The sequence below is a fragment of the Halichoeres trimaculatus genome, unplaced genomic scaffold, assembly GCF_033239565.1.
Source record: "Halichoeres trimaculatus isolate MK-OKI-2021-1 unplaced genomic scaffold, fHalTri1.1 fHalTri1_scaffold_2, whole genome shotgun sequence".
NCBI classification, from domain to species: Eukaryota; Metazoa; Chordata; class Actinopteri; order Labriformes; family Labridae; genus Halichoeres; species Halichoeres trimaculatus.
The window spans coordinates 7,412,319-7,427,033 of NW_027437180.1; the positions used below are offsets into that span (position 1 = coordinate 7,412,319).

The 14,715-nt window shown below is 40.6% G+C and overlaps 1 protein-coding gene across 3 annotated transcripts in view; it reads right to left on the reverse strand.

Annotated features, from left to right (window-relative positions):
• LOC141807535 (phosphatidylinositol 5-phosphate 4-kinase type-2 beta-like) overlaps window positions 1-12,184 on the reverse strand; it is a 29,475-nt gene extending 17,291 nt beyond the window's left edge. The window contains exons 1-4 of one of the 3 annotated variants that reach the window (XM_074693628.1): window positions 11,581-12,184; window positions 3,209-3,306; window positions 599-695; window positions 362-514 (exon numbers count right to left, since the gene is read on the reverse strand). In XM_074693628.1, coding sequence (XP_074549729.1) covers window positions 362-514; window positions 599-695; window positions 3,209-3,306; window positions 11,581-11,724 — 492 coding nt within the window. In that variant the 5' untranslated portion in view covers window positions 11,725-12,184. Of the gene's footprint in view, window positions 1-361; window positions 515-598; window positions 696-3,208; window positions 3,308-4,862; window positions 4,867-11,580 lie in introns of those variants that run through there. The other 2 variants (XM_074693639.1, XM_074693647.1) reach the window with 2 other exon arrangements.
• Between the last annotated feature and the right edge of the window lie 2,531 nt (window positions 12,185-14,715).

Sequence of the window (14,715 nt, forward strand, 5' to 3'; positions counted from 1 at the left end):
TCGTTGGTTTGCTGAACAAATAAAAACTCGCTATTAAAAAACATCAAAGTCACTCAATTCCCCAAACTACAAAGTAATAAATAATACAGCAGTAAACAAGCAAACACTATGTTCTGCAAGGTGAAATTACTGTTGTGTTTCAAACAGGTTTAACTCTGCAGGGATCCTTTATGTAATGTTGTTGAGCACTAAGACAATAGAGCCTGTCAGCGGCTGAACAAGAACTATTAATCATAGCCAACATTTGACCACATTACTGATACTGAAGCACTGAGTCATAAACTCTCTGCCGGCTGTTTCTCTGTTAATGTGTGTGTGAGTGTGTGTGTGTGTTCTGTGCAGTGATTGGAAAGGTTTCTACCTGGTGATATTTCTTTAGGATGTTGTGCATCTCAGCGATGTCCTCGCTGGACACGGTTTTGATTACAAAGCGGTGGTCGTAGCTGGACAGGAAGCGGTTCCCAAAGCGACCCTGGGAGTCGCTGTTGAGTGGAGCGCTCCTCGTCAGAGAGTTCTGCCAGCGAAATTCAAAACACACTCTTACTTCAGAGCAGAAATCTTCTCCTGTTGTGATTCTGATTTCATGTATTCAGCTCACCTGGTAGTCCTGGTCATCGATGCAGAACCTCTCCCTCAGGTTTCTGAACACCATGGGGCAGTACTCTTTGAACTTAAAGCGACTAGGCAGGTTTTCTCTGACAGAGAACAGACACACAGATGCACACAGTCAGCAAAATTAATAATAAGGAAGAATAATGTGTGCCATATGTTTCTTCACTGGTTGTTTCGTATGTACCCACTCCTAGAAAGACAACCATACATCCTAAAACTGAATTTTCTAAAGTTTCTGAAGCTTGACTTGTGAACATTAAAGAGGGGTTATTGTTTTTTATTTTAATATTGTCTACTCTGGAGCCCCGTGAAAAACTCAGTTAATTTGTTCTTAAATTAAGTTAACTTTTTCAGGCTTTCTTTTTGTAAAACTGCCAGTTCTGCTGCCTTACACTCTAAGGAAAAGAATAAAACAAAAGTTTTAATTTAAAGAGGGGATACTTTGCTTTTTTAAAGTCTTCATTCTGCCTCTCTGGTGCCCCAGAAGTAGCTCTACATGAGTTACGGCAAAATATGTTTGCTTGCTGATGGCTGGATGTCTGCTGCTGCAAAGACAACAACGCATCTGCAAAAGGCATCTGCTAAACTCCTTTCTCTAAATGCATATGCCAAGATTTTGCTCTACTTTCAACATTAAAGAGGGGGTATGTGCTTTATTTCAGGTCTCATACTGTCCTTCCAGTAACCACAGCAGTGGCTTTACATAATTTATAAACTTAAAAAAAATCCTTATTATTCTTTAACTGGTGTCATAGGAAATCCTCTTTTCAGCCTTTGTTTTCGCTGCTGTCTCTTTAAGGCTCCGGGCTCCATAAACCCCCTTCCCCCTGATTGGCCAGCCCTCTGTAGACTTGATAGGGTGGCAAACCTTGGTGTTTGAGGCTCTTCCTCCTATCATGAACCAATAAGAAGATCCTTATGTGATGACTACATCATTTCAGCAAGTCATAAAGATCACAAGGATCATTTTGATCAGTTTCATACAGAATAAAGGGGACATATCATGCTTGTTTCTCCTTTTCACTATGCCAGACTAGGATGCCTGTAAAGCATTTCTGCCCTCAGTACAAGTCATTTAGTTCCTTCATTGCCCCACAATAGCGTTCTCAATATCCTCATTTTAGGCCATTCTGAAGATCTCGTTGAAACGCTCCGTTTGGAGAATGACCTCCAGTAACCTCGCAACGTCACAGCCCTTTGTGCTCTGATTGGTCAGTTCTATCAGAGGGGCGGAGGGGGTAGAGCCAGGGGGCGGTTTTTGCAGCATGGCAGTATTTACAAAATCGCCACATTGAATGGAGCAGACCGAGCAAGTTTGCTGTTTGCCAAAACTTCACCGTAAGGCATTGACAGCACTAATAAAATGGCAGAGTGTAGGATACGTCCTTTTGTATTAGACCCCGAGTTAGACCCAGACGGTTCTGCAGCTCAGGAGGAAGAAAATCCACCTTGACACAGATCATCTCAGGACGCTTCAGTGTGGTGAGTCAAACCGGTACTGTAACATGTTTAGTTTATACGTTTTTACTCGGCTCTTGGTGGGTGTATCCCTCGGTGGCGGTTGTGTGACTAACTGACATCACAGAGGAGGAGCTGCTTTATCAGATTACTCCAATAAAAAGAAAGGATCCTCGTGTCGTCAGGACGGTCAAAATGTCGCGGCCAAATGGCAATGACCTATTTTCAGAGGCATCAAATCTCGTTCTAAGATATCAGAAAAAATACAATATCTCATTTTTTGAAAATTCAGGGGATGAAAGGTCTTGTTTTCAAATTTATTATATTATATGTAAGTATTAAATCAGGGATCAGCATAATATGTCCCCTTTAAGAGATTTCTACAACATATGAAGATGTAGTGCTTTGATCTATCTTTATTATTTATTTTTACTATTTATTTATTTAAATCATTTATTTTCTCTATTTAAAACTTTTTATATACCCTATTTAAATCTTTTATACATATCTTTATATCCATTATATCTTTTGTCTTTGACTCAGAGAGCCCCGCACAAGATTTCAAATGTGTCTGGACTGTTGGTCCATCTACAAATTAATAAAATTAAAAAAACCTTGAATCCTTGATGTTTTCTAATCTCAGTAGTGGGTCAAATTAAAGTATTTGATATTATTCTTTGTTTCCTCCATGTAACACCTTTGAACTGTTTGACTTCTATTTAATGAAGCCATCCCTAGCAGAAAGTGTCCACTGTGCCTCAGTCTTCAGCAAAACAAGAGCACCATTAACAAAACAGTGTGAAAATTTTCAAATCACTTAATTCAGCTGTTTTTCTTATCATTGGAGGTCAAAAATGAAACAATCATTTCTACCCTGCATCATCCTTCAGTAGCCTCTTCTTCATCACTTGGTTGATGCTAACACTGTTTGTAAATGCAGCATGTCTCACAGAAAAGAGGAGGTAATGAGTGAGGAGAGTTGCTGCTGGCACAACTTGTCATTTTTGAGCTGATAAATAACAAACACACCTACACATGAAAAATGGGATTACTTGAGGAAACATTGGAAATCTTTCAGTCATTTCGAAGTGACGGTGGTGTGAAGAAGAAAACACTGCACAGACTGTTGTAAACCTACTTGTTAAATAGGTGGTTGTCCACTTTGATCTTACTGTAGGCTTTAAAGTCATCTGGCATCAGCATTACTGGTACAGGCACGTTACCTAACTCATTCACCTGCAGGAGAGAGGTGAGAAAACAGACAGAGATGAGACGGGAGCTGGGGGAAGAGAGGCAACAGTTGGTATATAAACAAACAGTCTGTATGTTTATTCAGGAAAGTAAGAAACCAAAGCTGCAATGTTGACTTCTGTGATTTCAATATGTGAGCAGTTTGCTTAAACAGACTCCTACGCAAAGCACTCCACAGTGCAGCACCAGTCGAACCAATGAGGATGTGATGCTTTAAACATCATGTCATCACGGTGCAAAGCTGCACACGCAAATTAACACAACAGATCTGTGAACGGCCCACCGCAGCAACTTCAACGTGCACGAACCGTATCAGCTTCATGTAACCCACACATCCCACCTCATCCCTCCCAAAGTTCCCCATCGCTCGCTGCCGGACCAAAGAGCAGACTGACAGTTTGTCTTTTCACTGCTGCTAACAAGCACCCTGACTCTGATCTTATCTGCTGGAAAACATCCACAGCAGCAGCCCACACTAATAGACACCAGAGAAGAAAACACACATATCTTTTGGTTTTCTGTTAAATGGTCCTACAGGGAAAACGGAGGTACAGAACTGGGCAGGGAGAAAGTTGAGTCAAACAGACTTTGAGGAAGTGAAGTGAGGAACAACAGAAAGATGAACTTAGAAAAGCTGGAATACAGGAAGTTAACAGTGCTTGCATTGCTGTTTTGAAATCAAATTCAAGTATTCGCTTGAATTCCTCTTGTTATGTAAAAGTTACAAAGCGATAATAGCATCAGAGCCTTGTGGATCTTTGTTAAGGGCTGAAAAAGGCTGATCAGTTTTCCACATGTGAAGATAGGGTACACATTTAAAGAAACAAAGATGGGAAATGATTCATTGTAATATTTTCCACCAGGAAAGCATGACTGCATAAGTTAGACCTGTCTGTTAGACAATGTTTATAGAGATGTTTGTAATAAAAGCATTGACCTCTGGCTAAGTCCCGCCCTCAAAAATAATGAGCCAATCACAGTGCGTAAAGCCATTCCCTTACACTTGGGCAGTCTCTGCCTGGATGTCCATTGAAACGCATCGCAGAAAGTCAGTTTTCCATCGCGTGTCGCATGTTTTTTCTAACATTTTGAGTTTGAAAAAGGTTGAACAGTGTTCATGGGGCACACACAACTCAGACACAAGGTATCCTGACAGACTGGGCAACAGAGTGTATGTTTCAACCCTTTCCTAAGACACAGCTCAACTGAGAAAAGTGTTGTCTTTAGATACAGTTTTGCAATAGACAACAACAATTCAAATTGAATAAAATAAAATGAACAAATGTTTCTCCAACTGTTTTAAGGTAAGCTGACATCATACCTGAGGCAACATGTTGTTGCTTTGCTGTAAAGATATATAAAGTTATCTTTACAACTCTAACGTTGGCTAAAGTTACTCTATTATTCGTTCATTATTCATTCCTTGCTAGGCGCTGCCCAAGTAGCTGCCTGTTGCAGCAGCTCTCTCTTCTTTGTCCGTGTCTTGTAATTTTTTTCATCTCTTTTTCATCATCTTTGTATTTGGAGTGGATCATCACTTTGTATGGTTCATTGTTGGTCACAGACACCAAACGTTTTGTGGCTTCAGCGATATTTTTACTACTTTTCTTCTGTGTTTGTCTGGACATCCTACATGTAACCATGGCTGCATTGCTTTCATGTGAAATCAGCTGTTAGCAGCCTGTAGCATGTCAATGCTAACTAGTGTAAGGCTTGATGATTTCCCTCGAGGTGATGACGAGGAGGTGAGGACGATGTGCTGGTTCTCGGGTGTGAGCTGGGAGGTGACGACGTGGACCTGTCCTTCCATCCATCGATGTTGGGAACATGGGATCTATCTCTGGTGGGATGGACAAGCTAGCAGTGCTAGCCCTGCGGCAGAGGGGCAGCCGGAGGGCAGAGCGGCATCGTGCTGTCCACGGACGTGGCTGACGTCGGACGCCTATGCCACATTGGAGGAGCTTCGCCTGCTGTGAGCAGACAGGATCCAGGAGACAGAGACTGAACAGACTGCTGGGGAGGATCAGTCCTGGACCCTGTGGAGGTGGAGGCTGGCTGAACTGGACAATAATGGACGGGATGTCGTCATCTATTTTCTTGTGGACATTTTTGCACTTTTTATACACTTTCTTACTTTTGTTTTCTTAATTTCTGCTGTGACTCCTGAATTTCCCCTCGGGGATAAGTAAAGTATTTTCTATTCTATTCTATTGTATTAGCCTAGCGTTAGCTCCTACCTGTGTTGTTCATCATGTCTCTTTGTTTGTTGGGAGGTCATTGCTCTATTTTGTTCTAGTTTTTGTTCTTTGATGATTGTACATTATTTTGTACAACAATGCTGATTCTCTGTCTTGTTATCTAAGATGGTGATAGTAACGAGATGCAGTTTATCACTTTTGCACAAGTACCTGGGAGTTTTGGCTTGTAACTGAGGCTTTTTATCAATCTTTTCAACAGTATAATGATCCATATATCCCTCCAACCTGGAGTTTAAAACGGTTTGATGACTTCTAGATATTTGGTCTTTCAGTCTCCAGAAATCATCGATGGCATCCTCTAAAATGCGTCCTACTATGACACCAGCCATAGAGCCTGTCACTGCTGTTCATTGTTTTTCTGAGAGAGTGGAGGGGGCGTGGCTTAGCTATAGGTTATTTATGATTAATACAGCAAAGTTTGTGCACATAGCACAAGGAAGAGGTGCTTTTAAATGCTGTATTCCCTCTCTTCTTTGTAATTGGTGGATTTTTCCTCCTTGTTGTCAGCACCGTTTTCCAAAATCTGGCTCTACTTTGTGCTTCTGTGAGGACCGCTAAGCTTGTCACAATTAGTGCACCCCTGCACACAAAGTGTTTAAGCTTACATCTCAGCTGATTTCATCCTGCACATGTGCAAGTCCTGTTTACAAATACAAAAACAGCTTGCTTCCTTTAACAGTGAAACATATCACTAACTGAGACAAAGGGTGTTCCCTCTGCATGCTGATCTGACACCTACCCTGTCACAGTGCTTACAGGATTGTACAACCACTGCATCAAAGTTGCCCGTCTTGTTGTTGATGATCCTGTTTGCCTTTTATAGGTCACAAAGAAGCAACACAGTGGATTTCAATCTGTTTCATCAGCGGCTAAACATCCCTCACAGGAGCTTTAAAGACTGAGCACAAACACACCTCCACAAAATCAGGGGTACAGTGTTTGATCTAAGTTTCACACAGAAGAGTCAAGTCATGTAGCCACCTGGAGCTTGTTAATGCCAAAATTACCTCAAAATGATCTCACAAATGAAAAATGTGGAAACATTTGGGTTCAAAAATGTGTTTAACAGGTATTTTTTAATGTATTTCCACACTGTGTCATTAATCAGTTTGTTCAAAAGAATCAGTAAGCTATCGGCATCAAACAGGCATCGTCATTAAAACACCGCCGACACTGTGTGGAGGTAAAGTCCTCCACCATCGCCGCTCCAGCACTATTAAATATGCATCCAACTTCTGACTGGAAGAAGAGCACTTTGATGAGGAGTCTGTTTGATGTCTTGAATCGGCTTCCCACCCACACCTCAAATCACTGGTTTCTGTGTGCTGCATCCACACACCCACTGCCAAAGTTCACCCACTGAATGCTGCAGTGATAACCATATCATTAGATGCCTCCTTAATTCCCTGGTTGTATGCATTTTATCCACTGTGTCATGTCTCTGAACAGGGTGGCTAGTGTTAGGGGATCCCATGTCCTGCTGAGACACACAGTGGTATAACACCTGAGTGGATATCCACTGTTAGACTGTAAGATCGGCTAAATTTGTGATTGGAGGAGAGGAAATCAGAATATAGATCAGCTAGGCCTGTCACGATAATCAATAAATCAAATAACCAAACGATAAATAAAAACATCCTGGCTAAGTTTGCCAGCCTCGATAAACTGACACATGCATGCATGTTTGTTTGTTTTCCTCCTCTCTTTCGATCAAAGAGGCTGAATGAGAAGATGGCTCACTACGTCTATCTTTCCTAACATCGGGGTGCACAGGTTCTATAGCGGATTTAGCCGATTTATAGCAGAGTGAGCATCTGTCAAAAATGCTTCACTTTGGGGTGAAGACGGGGCTGCTCACGCGTACAAACGGAGAGAGCTGAAGCGAGCGTCCTGAGGGGTAAGGAGGAAACACACGCTAATATGAGTGATGGCACAAAAGATACGGTTCTTAAGCTGCCTGCCACAGTCCCAGTGTGGGAATATTTTGTTTTTTATCAGAATGAACAAAGTGTGAGCTCATGAACACCAACGAGCTGATATGTCGCATTTGTTTGAAAATAGTGGCGACGAAGAAGAAGAAGGGGAGGTGCAGCGGAGCCTTGTTCTTTGACAATCCGCTCTTACTGAGGCTTTTGGTCGGCAAAGTAAATAGAAATAAAAGCGCCAAATGGTGGGCGCTCAAAGACAGCTACATTGACAAAGAAATGCAGCCCTTCAATACGGTTGAAAGCCAGAAATGTTAAAAATGTTTGACAGACAGTACGGATTGACTGGGAAAAAAGCACGTTACAAACAATTCAGGAACTGTATAAACTCCCTTTTATTTAGGCTTTAGTTTTTATTGTTGTTGTTGTTTTTTTGGAGTTTTGTTTTTTCTTTAGAGACAAGGTCTATGTTTTATTGTTTTTGTTAAATGTATTACATTTTTTGTTTAATTTATTTTATTTAAAAGATTCTGACCTTTTAATTACAGTTAAAGACTCTTAAGAAATTAAAGATTCTTGTATTTGATATGGTGTACTAACTTTATTATCCTATTAATCATAATTACATCGATGAAAATATGGGGGAAAAAAAATGAAATAATATCAACAATAATTTTTTGGAAAATTATCGTCTGGCAAAATTTGTTATCGTGACAGGCCTAAAGGAGACTGAGCTCATCTTAACCCACCATGAGTGGAGACCTTTGCAGCATTTAGAAAGTTAAAGTTTCAAGGAACAACACTTAAGACCAGCGCTGTTTTAACTCTACATAAACTCTCAGCACTGTCTGCAGCAGATACAGAGAGCATCACGGCTGGATACACCTCCAAACGCTCTCTTTACCCAAGTCTTATGTTCAAAACCAGCTTTCTGAGTCCAGCTGTCAGTGTTGTTATTGAAAAGCTTCTCTCCCCTCACTCCAGCTCAATACATCAACTGCCTCAGAGGTAATGATTGGATTTTTCTCCAACAAAATTAGTATTGAATTGTTCTCAAAAATCCAATATCGGTGGCGGTCACAGTGCTGATGACTCAGTAATGCCCATCAACCAGCGCTGAAAGTATGTCAAGACACCTGGAAACAAATTACACCTGACTGTGGCAATGAACCTAGACTGCAGATAACGTGGTCTGACACTTTTCCAGCCAGAGCAAAAACAAAGTGTTATTAACCCTGGACACAGCTTTCTGCCACACCTGAGAGGCTGATTCAATAGCTCAAAGTAAACTGTGCAAAAGTATAGCAGCCCTGAGCAAACATAAGTCAATACACTTTAATTACTAAGATATCATTATCTCAAGAATCAAGAAACAGAACAAAACAAATTTTCCTCCGATAACCATTAACATGTTTCCTTAAGATCTTTACTTCTTTTTCCTGGTATCTTTAGATTCCAAAGCATGAGTCTTCATGAGGGTAAATATAAAACAAACAGAACAGCCTAAATCACAGCAGCATTAACCAGACATCTGTCGCTCAATCTAATTAGATATCTGTGGTGTTTTTCTATGATGAAGACTTTATTTTACATGAGTACCATCACCCACTGTCAGAAAGATTTGATTTTTACAAAGGTGTGCATTTGTTTTGGAGAGCAAAAACACTACTTTTCTTTGTTTGAAACAACTTTTCCCAAGATGCAAAGCGACGAGATAATGCGTTTTGGATCTGATGCATTTATTTTTCTTCCACTCCTGGAAACAAGACAAGAAGAGAGTCTGACCTGCTGGTAAAGAAGCTGCAGAATTATCTGATCATTTCTATCATGTATTTTATTATCATGTATAATGTATTTCAAGACCTTATTGGTTGAGTTAAATACACCGCTAGCTTTACTGGAACCACACATTAAAAAGAAGAACATCAATTTCAACAAAGCAATTGATCCTGAGCAACAGCTGGCAGTATGTCTGAGACAGGCACAGTTACACAAGTCTTCATTCATTGTCTTAACATATTTCGAAATTACAGAAAATGTGTTGGCCCATCTTGCTCGGTATTTTTGACACTGATAATTCAATCTGCCTGTTTAATTAAATCATAATTATGATGCAACAAGTAGTCTACAGCGGCTTTGAATAGTAAAACAACCCTCAAAACAACCTGGGCAGATGCAAAAAAAAAAGACAAAAAAAATATAAAATTGAACCTGTTCTGAAAAAAAAAATGATGGACATAATTTTTTGTGTCAGGGTGCTAGATATTACATGACATCATCGTTCTTTTTGATGTGCGTCAATTTCAGATGAAAAGTAGACTTGGTGTGAAAAGGCCTTTATGAGAAGTCTCTGTAATGTATAACTAGGGCTGCAGCTATCGAATATTTTAGTATTCAAGTATTCTACTGAAAATCCCATCGATTAATCAAGTAATCAGATAAAATACATTTTTGTTTAGTTAAAGAGTGTTTTTTTTTCTTATGAATTTTTTTCTCTTTAAGAAATAGATTTTTATGATACAGCATGTCAGTAAGAGCACTTGCTTTGATAGCTCCAAAATTTGTAAACACACTTTGACACATTTTTTGTGCCTTGTACATCTCATGAAATGTTGCGGACCAAAATGGCACCCGTTTGGTAGAATGACCCTTTAGTCTCCAAACTCCAGAAAAGAAGCTAGATTTGTTGCTAGTTGCTGTTTTGTATAAGAGGTAGCTTGAGGGGTCTGAAAACTCTCTTAATATGGCCTCAACTCTATTTGAAATACCACTCTTTGATTTTTTTTTAAATTAAACGATTCCTCGAGGCGGAGAAAATTACTCGAGTATTTTTTGTAATAGAGTACCTCGAATCATTCGAGGAATCGTTTCAGCTCCATGTATGACGTTAGTGAATCCTGGTTACGTACTACCAGTGATTATCTACCAAGCAGAGCTAACGTAACCTCACTCTTCATTTTATTGATAGACTCTCAAGTCTGAACAGACCACTGTAGAATAACTGCTGACTGTGGGTTGGAATGAGCATTAACACAAACAGTACAACCCATGCTTTAGTCTGTACTCTGTCACTCTCCTGTTTCATCCACCCTCACTAAAAAAAACAGCCCAAAAAAATCATGCTGTGCTCATAATCTAGTTTCTGATTATGCATTATGAACAGGCAAACATGTTCAAGTAAGATTATTTCAGGGTCACTTACAAACCCCTTAAATGGCTTTTAACTAATCAGGAGGAAGCTGAGTAAATTCAATTAATGAATGCATGTCCTCTTCGGGCTTCCATAGGTCCATGTGGGAACCTGACTTAACAGTCACTGAGGTTAGTGCATACTAAGCAAGACTTAACTGCTTGTGCAAACCCACTTCATCCATCACCAGTCTGTCCTTCACATAGCTTTTCATAGCCACAGGCAGCCTCAGCCAAAAGTGAATGTGATATATATTTCGGGTCTATTTATAGAGGAACTAATGCGATAGGATAAGCGCAGCGGTTGAATGCAGGCATCGAGCCTCTGAGCTGCAAATACAAGCAGAGAGCAGGTTTACTCAAACAATAGGAAGGCTGCTGCTGCTGCTGCTGGGACTGAAAATCAGTGTAACCTGCTGCTCCGGCTGCCTGTCACACCCCTCCCACTCCATGCCTGCACTACAGCACAGCAGCTCACGACTTGGCTCCAAAATCCCTTCACCATCAATGATTTATGGTGCTAGACTGTTAACGCTGTGCTCTGAAGGGGTGTGCACAGCCTGCAGTGGAGATGCACATTTTCTGAGGCAGATTCGCTTTAAATCGCTGCAAAACGCACGCTTCAGGCAACACGAAGCTGCAGCTAGCTACGAGGCAGGCAGACAGCTACAACCTGTCTTAAACCCAGCAGCAGCCTAATACAAACTGGTATCAAGGGTTCGGTTTAAGCAAACTGCTTAATATTTGGAGACTATCTGTGACACAGACTCATAATAAGAGCAACTGAGAGCATCCGAGCTGGTTTGACAGATGAAAGCAGGAGGCTAACAAGCTAGCATGCTAGCTAAATCAAAACAGCAGCATAAACAAACCGCTCACGTACTCACCGTATGGTTCACACCCCACATTAAAACGCTGAGAATCGGCTCACTTGCACGGAAAAGTTTCACTTTCTGTCCTATAAAATGCTTCTTTTTTGTCTTGGTTTTGCTGGCGCTGATGGGCGCTGCGCTGGTGCAGTTGGATGACATGTTTCAGGCTGATTTTAGGGTCCGCAAGACGGCACTCACTGTGGTTCAGAGCCTCCACACACAACAACAAAAATCAGAAAGGTAAGAGCTTTTAAAATCTATAAGTGCATCGTGCTCGTCGTCCAACTCGCTGCGAGTCTGTGGGAAGGATAAGTGTCTTGTTGGGAGTCAGCGGTGGAGCATTTTGCGCCGTCACCACCCTTCCTCCTCCCGAGCAGGCCGCGGCGGAGTCCAGAGAGGAGCTAACCGGCCATCAGGCAGCTCCGCAGCCGCTTTCTGCAGGAAAATAAAACCTGGAGCGGTACAATCTCACCAGACTGCCTCTCTCCTATCACCGTGACCTCAGAAAGTATGTGATACGGGCTCACTTGACAGCGGGTAATCCCATCATGATGCGCCTCAGATTGTTGTCAATCAGCGCGCTGCGTTCGGGGTCTCCTCAAGATGGCGTCCCCGCATCACTTCATAGTCAACGGCTCCCCCTGCAGGCCACCGGCGGAACTCCAGGGGATCCCACACCTCACCTTGAACCATGGTCAGTACATGAACCAGGATTACCCACAGGACGAGAATAGTAAAGGCTGCAGCCAGGATTTAAGACTGAAATGCCGAGGCTAAGCCCGCCAGGTGCGCACCCCCGTTTTCCCCAGGATAAAGCTTTTTCAGAGGGTGGATGCAGGTATACTGGGACAGCTTAAAAGAACAGCTCAGTGTTTATGCTTTTCATGGCTAAATCAAAAACAGTCAATGCATTGTTAATGGGGGATGACAGAAATAAGACCAAACCAAGCACCAAATTGGAAAAATTGAAGGTAAGAGGGGAAAAAAAAAACATTTTGCTTTGACTTGATATTGATATAAGCCTTTTATTTCTAAATACATAATACAATGTAAATAAAAATTATATCAGGGGTGTTTGGTTTAAAAACATCGCCAAGAATATTTCCAAGGTGAGTATATGCTATATTAGTCAGGTTATTTTCATGGTAACTTGGGACATGTTTATGTGCCAAAATAATAAACCTAAATCCTAGTGTACTCATTTACCCTTGAATCAGATTAGTGTCCCAAATTACCAAACACATCACAAAATAGTTTTGTGTCAATTAAATAGAGAAGGTTAGACCTGACTTTTAAAAACCATGAAACAGAATTAATTTCTTCATACAAACCAAGTAAACACCCAAGTGTTCATGCTCCATGCAAGAAAGAAAAATAAAAGCAAGCCTCTGTCTAAAGCAGAGTTAGATTTCTGAGGTCTGAAATTGCTGCTACTGCAAGGTATGTTAAATCACAGTTACTAGAAGCAGATTTTGTTTTACCACTTTTACAGGTAAATGTTGAAATGTGTTGATGCGTATATCTGTTGAGGACATCAGGGTGAGAACTTTTTGTTCAAAACAATCCTTGGGCTCCATACACAGTAAATCAGCAAAGAGAGAAAACATAGCCGACAGTTTGCTCAAAGCTAAAGCTGCTTACAAAATCACTGAACGGACCTCCAGCATGTAGGTTTAAACACTTCTTTTTTTTAGCTGGGAGCAGTAGCATGACTTTAAAATGCATTACACTTAGCTGTTCTGTTACTTTTTAAAACATTAATGTAAGATGTTGAAGCTGAATGGCCTGCACTAGTTTTCACTCTTGACTAATATCACAGAAATCAGCAAATGTGAGTTAAACTATGGAGGTTTCCATCAACTCATGGCTGCAGAAATTAAAATTTGTCATACAATTAATATAATTAAAACAGTACCTTTTCCTACCCATGGCAAGTGTTTGATGGTACAAGCAGAAAGACCTGAGACATGAACTTTTAACAACCTTCACAAGATTCCTCCAAATCATGGATATTAACAACTTCTAAACTGTAGTGTCAGAAAATTTAAGTTTTGTTTTGTGTTTGTTTGTTTGTTTGTTTGTTTGTTGCGGGATTAAGTTCATTCATGCTTGGATTACTGGACTTCCCCAAAGAGAAACATGTGAACATGTCAGTGCCCTCCAGTGGCAGGTATACAGTCAAGCTGGCAACAGTTGTTACAGCAATGTGTTGACCATGTTTTAAATTTTGATTTGAACACTTTTAAAGAATAGACTTTCATTCAAACTTTTTTTTTCATTATCAGATTTCAACACCAATTTACTGTACAAATTTTTAGAATATTTCATTCATCCAGGCCAGGGGTGGCCAACCTGCAGCTCGTGAACCACATGTGGCTCTTTGCCTTTTGGTGTGCGGCTCGCTCTTCGATCCATTCATATATATATATAATTATAGTTATAGTTACAAGTAGTGGTGTGCTGATCAAGCTAAAATATTGATGTACTGATGCCAATGAGATCAGTATTGATCAATGTTTGGGTGTACAGATTGACACTTAAGTTTCAGTTTCTCTTCTCTAATACAACTTTAAACACACAAACAGTAAATCTCGCTTTGAAAATTGGAAATGTATTGATTTTCATTTTTGTCACTTCGTTTATGTGTGAGAGGAAGTGTGTTTGTAAGACCACGTTCGTGATGTGGCTCTCCGTAGTACCTCTGGAATTTTTGTGGCTCTTGGTCTCTGACTGGTGGGCCATCTCTTGTCTAGTCTGTTTACTTTTACCAGGGGTGTTACAGTTTCTAATCAATGATACCATCTTCATTTACACTTTTGTTTTCATCTATATTATTGAGATGAATTCTTTTACGTTCTCTAAAGCACAAGAAAAATCTGTGACATCATTAAGTTACATGATAGGAAGTGCACAATGAGTGTTTTCTGTTAGGGCCCATGTAAAGCCAGAAGAAGTGGGGATATCTCAGATTTTGCAGCTCAAATGTGTTTTTTTTTTTCTCAGTTTCCCTCGGTCTTCTCTGCTCTTTGAAAGTGAAATATTGAACAGTTGTGGCACCCCTTCCCTCAAAACAGAGGTATCCAAACTTTCCAGCCCGTGACCCCCACAGAAACAATGGTACCGGAGACCAGCAACTGTCTCCTGTGGGAC